The sequence below is a fragment of the Amblyraja radiata genome, chromosome 26 (genome assembly GCF_010909765.2).
Source record: "Amblyraja radiata isolate CabotCenter1 chromosome 26, sAmbRad1.1.pri, whole genome shotgun sequence".
NCBI classification, from domain to species: domain Eukaryota; kingdom Metazoa; phylum Chordata; class Chondrichthyes; order Rajiformes; family Rajidae; genus Amblyraja; species Amblyraja radiata.
In genome coordinates this window covers 32,864,013-32,871,273 of record NC_045981.1, presented here as the reverse complement: position 1 = coordinate 32,871,273, position 7,261 = coordinate 32,864,013, and the positions used below count along the sequence as shown (strand labels likewise).

Genomic DNA, 7,261 nt, shown 5'->3' with positions numbered 1-7,261 from the left:
TTGCCCAGAGTAGGGGAATTGAGAACCAGAGGACATAGGTTTAAGCTGGGGGGAGGGGAAGATTTAATAGGAACCAGAGGGGTAAGTACTTTACACAAAGTGTGGTGGGTGTATGGAACGAGCTGCTAGTGGAGATGGTCGAGGCAGATACTAATGCAACATTTAAGAAACTTTCAGGCAGATACATGGATAGGATTGGTTTAGAGGGATATGGGCCAAGCGCAGACAGGTGGGACTAGTATATACAACAGACTATAGATAGGACAAATGTTGGTCGGTATGGGCAGGTTGGGCCAAAGGGCCTGTTTCGAAGCTGTATCTGTCCACTTGCATTAGATGCAATTTTAAAGCTATGGCCACCAGTGCTTTTAGAACTAAAGACTGACCTGAAATCAAGAAACACTCTATAGGGTACTGAAATAAAATCCTCATTAGATTATTCCTGACAACATATTGCACATGAATGTAACCAAAGAATGCTGATCATCACTCCCAAAACAAAAGTAGGTTCAAATCCTTGGGTTAATCAGTGGCACAACTGGTAGAACTGCTGCCTCACAGCACCAGAGACCCTAACCTTGGGTGCTGTCTATGTGGAGTTTGCACATTCTCCCTGTGACTGTGTAGGAAGGAACTACAGATGCTGGTTTACACTGAAGATAGACACAAAATGCTGGAGCAACTTATTCCGATTCCTTTTCCCCAGAGATGCTGCCTGACCCGCTGAGTTGCTCCAGCATTTGGTGTCTTTCTCCCTGTGACGACTGCATTGGTGCTACCTCCTGCACCCACACACAACTCACTGACTTCATCCATTTCACCACTATCTTCCATCCAGCACTCAAATACACCTGGACCATTTCCGTCACTTCCCTACCAATTCTTGACCTCACTTCCCCTCTTCTACTATAGATGAGGCTCTCACCAGGGCCTCTTCTATACCCCGTGACTCTGCTCTCACTCCCCATCCCCCCCATTCGCAACAAGGGCCGAGTCCCCCTTGTCCTCACCTTCCAACCTACCAGCCGTCATATACAACAAATAATCCTCCGACATTTTCGCAACCTCCAACGTGATCATACCACTTGCCATCTCCTCCCCTGTCTGCTCTCCGCAGAGACTGCTTGCCTCCGTAACTCCATGGTCAATTCGTCCCTTCCCATCCCCTCTCCGGGCACTTTCCCTTGCAACCGCAAGAAATGCTACACTTGTCGCTTTACCTCCCCCCTTGACTCCATTCAATGACCCAAGCCGTCTTTCCAGGTGCGGCAGAGGTTCACCGCTGGAAAGGGTGGATGGGTAGGAGAGTTTTGGGTCGGGACCCTTCATTAGATTGGAGGTCTCAATCTGAAGAAGGGTTCTGATCCATAAGGTCAGCTATCTTTGTCTCTTGGTGATGCTGCCTGACACCTTAAATTACTCCAGTTCTTTGGGGTTTTTGTTTTTGAAGCTGGTGCTCACTGTTTTCATTAGCAGTACCTTCTCCTTCGCACTTGTAGAACTGTGCAGCATGAGCTGTGGTATAGGGGGGTTGCACGTAAGGTAATCGGGTCAAAGTCCGTGACGTACGGACCAGCTCAATCCATGTGGAGGACATGGCAGCTTCCGGAATATGCTGTTAATACACGAAACACGTACTTTCTTACCCGTTAAAAAACGCTGAAAAGGTCATTTTTTTGCGCTGTAAATACCTATAGAAATCGGGGCAAGTGTGTGAGACATTTATCCTACTTCAGATTTTCAAAAGTGAAGAGAAATAATGGCACAGAGAAGCGAGAGCTGAAGGGACAACAACAGCTAAAGTGCTTGGCGATCATTGTCCGTGCAGATATCGAGATTGAAAATATTGGGAATTATTGCGTTTGCTCACTGCATTTCATCAACTCTAAGGCATTATTTGTGCTTTTTCTTGATTGGTATCTAAACATTTTCAGAAGTGATAACCCACTTGAGAACCATGGGCAATTTTAAAATTCTACAGCCAGATTTATCACTTCTGAAAGTTTTTAGATATCAAAGGAATCAAGAAAAAACACAAATAATGCCTTACTGTTGATGAAATGCAGTGAGCAAACGTGATAAATTCCAATATTTTCAATCTCGATATCTGCATGGCCAATGTTCGCCAAGCACTTTAGCTGTTGTTGTCCCTTCAGCTGCTGCTTCTCTTTACCTTCATTTCTCCTCACCACTGGAATTCTGAATTAAGATAAATGTCTCTTACGCTTACCCCGATTTCCATAATTATTTACAACGCAAAAAATGACAATTTCGGTGGTTTCAACAGGCCTACTACGCTGGAAACAATGGTGAGTGCTTACCTGCAGTTCATCGCGTGTATTCCAGTTGGCGTAGCATGGCAACAGTACTGTTCACGGTACACACAAAAATGCTGGAGCAGCGGGTGCAGCAGCATCTATGGAGCGAATTAAATAGGCAACGTTTCGGGCCAAAACCCTTCTTCAGACTGATGGAGGGGGGGGGGGCGGGGAGAAGAAAGGAAAAAGGAGGAGGTGGAGCCCGAGGGCTGAGGGATGGGAGGAGACAGCCCGAGGGCTGAGGAAGGGGAGGAGACAGCAAGGGCTAACAAAATTGGGAGAATTCAATGTTCATGCCCGCAGGATGCAGACTTCCCAAGCGGAATACGAGGTGCTGTTCCTCCAATTTCCGGTGTTGCTCGCTCTGGCCATGGAGGAGACCCAGGACAGAGAGGTCAGATGCGGAATGGGAGGGGGAGTTGAAGTGCTGAGCCACCGGGAGGTCAGGTTGGTTATTGCGGACCGAGCGGAGGTGTTCGGCGAAACGATCGCCAAGCCTCCGCTTGGTCTAACCGATGTAGATCAGCTGACATCTAGAGCAGCGGATGCAATAGATGAGGTTGGAGGAGATGCAGGTGAACCTCTGTCACGGGTCTTGACCCAACTGCCGTGCAACCCCCCTATTGTGGGTTGTGTTCAGCACCCTTATGAAGGGACTGTTGGTTAAAGTAAAAATAAAATGTCTTTAACATATCAATGTGCTATTTGTGGCTTTGATGGGGAAAAAATAGCCAAAAGAGGGCGCTGCTCTGTTCTGTATCAGAAATCGGATGTTTGTCACCGCCAGGGGGTGTAGAAGCGACTCGCTGGGAGATGAGAAACGGACTCATCGAGGGGTGGAGGGAGGTTGCAGGTGAAGTGCCTTTCTACCAAAGATTATATAATCTTTGCTTTCTACTACAGAAAATACGTTGTGTAGACTTTCACTCGATGCAGTGGTCAGACCCGGCGTTCTCCATAACAAGAGTCAAGAGTGTTTAATCGTTGTAGGCAGCAGGAACCGAACTTATTATTATTTATTCAAATCATTTGCTATGTCGCTCTTCCAGGGAGATGCTAAATGCATTTCGTTGTCTCTGTACTGTACACTGACAATTAAAATTGAATCTGAATCTGAATCTGAATGCAATAACACAATAAATAAATATGCAATAATGCAACATAGAAGAAATTAATATTTTAGGTTAGGTTTTTTTTTTTTTTAATCCCACAGTTGAAATTAATCTCCTTATTTTAACAGCAGTAATAATATAAGTCCTGGCTGATGGAATAACACTTCACGGTTTTGTTCCCAAGGTTCGGGAAATATAAATATGCATAAACATTTTCAGTCAGGCAAAAAAAAAAGTTCCACTGAACTGAAGTGAAATTAATCGCGGCTGCAGTGACAGCGGTAATGCACGGAAGGAAACTCCATTACACGGCATGAAACTTCATTGAGATTTCCAAGGCTAGGATTCTGAGTATTCAGTGCGAAGTGTTGCATTTGCTGTGTCTCAGTATCTCACTGGCCGTTACCGCATGCATTGGACCAGATAGACGCAGATAGGTTTAAGAAGGAACTGCAGATGCTGGAAAATCGAAGGTACACAAAAATGCTGGAGAAACTCAGCGGGTGCAGCAGCATCTATGGAGCGAAGTAAATAGGCAACGTTTCGGGCCGAAACCCTTCTTCAGACGTCTGAAACGTTGCCTATTTCCTTCGCTCCATAGCATTTGCTGTTGCACCCGCTGAGTTTCTCCAGCATTTATGTGTACCGCAGATAGAAACTGTTGCTCAACTCTAATTTGGCCTGATTGGCTATGTATATATATTTTAAGGTAACGACAAAATGCTGAAGTAACTCAGCGGGTCAGACAGACAGCATCTCTGGAGAAAGGGAAACGCTTCGGGTCCAGACCCTTCTTCAGACGGAATATTCTGTTGACGATGACGAATCAAAACTCCCCCAGTATCGCAGAATAAATCAGAAATAGATAGATTATTGATTAGTGTGTGTGTGAGGGGTTATGGGGAGAAGGCAGGAGTATGGGGTTGAGAGGGAACGATGGATCAGCCATGATTAAATGTCGGCTTAGACTTGATGGGCCGAATGGCCAAAGTCTGCTCCTATTACTTATGATCTTATGACTGCATCGCATTTTCTATGAAAAAATGAATCACCATAACAATGGAAGTTCAATGCCACTCAGAGCTTGTTAACGTGTCAATGTCATTGGTTGACTGTGCACGTTAATAAGAGATTCAAGATTCATGATGGGTTTGTTGTCACATGTACAGTGAAATTCGAGTTACCATACGGCCACGCCAAGTGAAAAGCAGTAAGACACACAACCACATCAAATACAATTTAACATAAACATCCAGCACAGCGGCTCCCCACATTCCCCACTGTGATGGGAGGCAATATCTTCCTCTTACTTCTCCGCGGTCGGGGTCATCAAAGCTCCCGCAGCCGACACGTCGGGGTGATGGAACTCACCACGGCTTGGAGCCCCGACTGACCAGGGACCGCGATGTTTAAACCGGGCTCCAATATGTTTAAGTCCACAGGGCCGAGGTTAGATTAGTGTTAGAACCCACCTTCACTGGTTTAGTGGCCTGCAACAGATTTAACCCCCAACTACCATTCCCTATAGAATCATCACCATCTCTGCTATTTTGCCTCCCGTCCGCCATATCTTTCAGCCGCAAGATCTTTTTTTCAACCCCAAAATACTACGACTTACCCTTCGGTCAGTGGATACCCTGTCACTAATATCACTGATTTGAAGTGTGCGGCCAGATGATTGCTGAGAAAATATTTCAAAACTCCATCGGTAAAAAACAGCAACTATGCAAATTACATCAAGAACCCAAACAAACTGTTCGGGGCATAGTCTTTATTTATAAAATAAATACAAAAGAATATTGATACTCGGTAACAATGTAACAATCAAATGGATAACAGGAAGCGCAAATAAATGTTTAAAGTTAACAAAGCAGGAATTTAAACTGTAAATAAAGCTTCCTGGCCTTGTGCGCTACAGGTCCAGAACTATCATTATTAGCTTAGGAATTTACCCTAAAGTTGTCCCCGTAATAAATACACATCATCTTCATTAAAATCAAATGTCAGCTCAACAAAGTATAGACATTTTTTTTAACTGAACTTATTTTGAAGTAACATTCTCACATCTATCTAAGACACTAAGTGCTGAAGTAACTCAGCAGGTCTGGCAATATCCTTGAAGGACATGGGCAGGTTCTCCGGAGATGCTGCCTGACTCGCTGAGTTACTCCAGCACTCTCTGACTTTCTTTTGTAAACCAGCATCAGCAGTTCCTTGTTTCTCACACCCATCAAGTGTTCTTACGTGTGACAATAAACTTCTCTCCAGCCGCCGTTCGCGCTAGCCAGCCTTCATGTTTTGATCGAGTCGATGGAAGGAGTGTTCATCCCGAGCCCGAGGTTCAGGAGATGAGACAACTGTTGGTTTTGTTCAAGAGATGTCTGGAACTGCTGGCGGTGGGGAAAGTCTCCCGTCTCCTTCTCAACGCGGGGCTCAGGCGGCTGGGCAAGTTGGCTTGTTGCAGGAGTTGCCTGAAAACCTCCAGCACATTGTCATTGTCCTTGGCCGAGGATTCCAGGTAGCGGCTGTTCCATTCCAACTCCACCAGTGCCACCATCTCCTCGTTGGACACCTGCCTCTCGCTCAGGTTGTCCGACTTGTTGCCGATCACCACGATAGGAGTGAACTTGTCTTCCTTGATGTCTAGGATCTCCTCCCTCAGTCTCCGCACGGCTTGGAAGGACTCAGCATCGTCCACGGCATAGACCAGGGCGAAAGCGTCGCTGGTCTGGATGGAGAGCTTCCTCATGGCGGGGAACGAATAGCTACCACTCGTGTCCATGATCTCTACTTTTACCTTCAGTGCTCCCACTTGGTACTCTTTGCTGTGAAGCTCGTCCACCGTCCGCTTGTACTTGGACTCGAAGGTATCGTGTAAAAATCTCCGTATCAGCGAAGTCTTCCCGACCCCGGCTGCTCCGAGGAAGGCCAGCCGGACTTGGCTCCTCTCCTTCACAGTCAGAGACATCACCGAGTCTTTGCAAATTTCACCTACAGGTACTAACTTCTTCCTGCCTGCCGCCGAGATGCGTTGCAGCCTCTGTGTGATTGGAAACAGCGCTGTTGTCCGGTATCACTCGCCTGCAGCTCCCAGCTTCATCTGCTCCGCCTTTATCAGGGATGGGAGCTCTGCCCATTGCCCGCCGCGCTCCAATCAGGGTGTCCCAGGCTAATCTGCGGCCAAATGCACCGAGATCTGGCGAGCAGAGTCTCTACGACACGCAGACTCAAGTGTTTGCCCGCACGCAGAGTTACCTCCTAAAGCCGCGGCTTATTATCAAGGCAGCAATCAATTGAAAGATACAGTCGTCATGCACTTCAGACCATGCAACACTGAAACGGGTCCTTTGACCCAATTGTCCATATTGACCAAGATGCTCCATCTACCCACCTGTGTCTCATATCCCTCTAAACCTTTCCCATCCACGTACCTGTCCATACCCAAGCAGACTACAGTGGGCCAGGCAGCCTATGTGGAGGAGGGAATGATCAAGCGATGTTTCCGAACCAAAAAGGTCACCTGCCCTTCCCCTCCACAAAAAATGTCTGGTCCACTGAGTTCCTCCAACACCTTATGCTTTGCTCAAGATTCCAGTATCTGCAGTTTGCAGTTCCTTGTGTCTGTTTCTCAAACCCATGTTGGTTCCAGAGGGTGTATGAAACAAAGTCAACGGTGCTGTCACTTAATCACCCCGTCTGCCAATCATACCCCCCTCCACTCACCTGTATCCACCTATCACTTGCCAAGCTTTGTCCCAAACCCACCCTCTTATCCAGCTTTCTTCTCCCTACTCCAGATCCCAACTTGGAATTATCTGACCATTTCTCTCC

At 46.6% G+C, this 7,261-nt stretch overlaps 1 protein-coding gene across 1 annotated transcript; it reads right to left on the bottom strand.

Annotated features, from left to right (window-relative positions):
• Nucleotides 1-5,163: 5,163 nt before the first annotated feature.
• On the bottom strand, nucleotides 5,164-6,579 carry LOC116988129 (GTP-binding protein Rhes-like). The gene has a single exon (XM_033044622.1). The coding sequence runs from the start codon at nucleotides 6,396-6,398 to the stop codon at nucleotides 5,772-5,774; it is 627 nt and encodes a 208-aa protein (XP_032900513.1). The 5' UTR covers nucleotides 6,399-6,579; the 3' UTR covers nucleotides 5,164-5,771.
• Between the last annotated feature and the right edge of the window lie 682 nt (nucleotides 6,580-7,261).

Excerpts from the sequence above, each read along its gene's own strand:
- LOC116988129 (XM_033044622.1), bottom strand. The coding sequence starts at position 6,398 with ATGTCTCTGACTGTGAAGGAGAGGAGCCAAGTCCGGCTGGCCTTCCTC.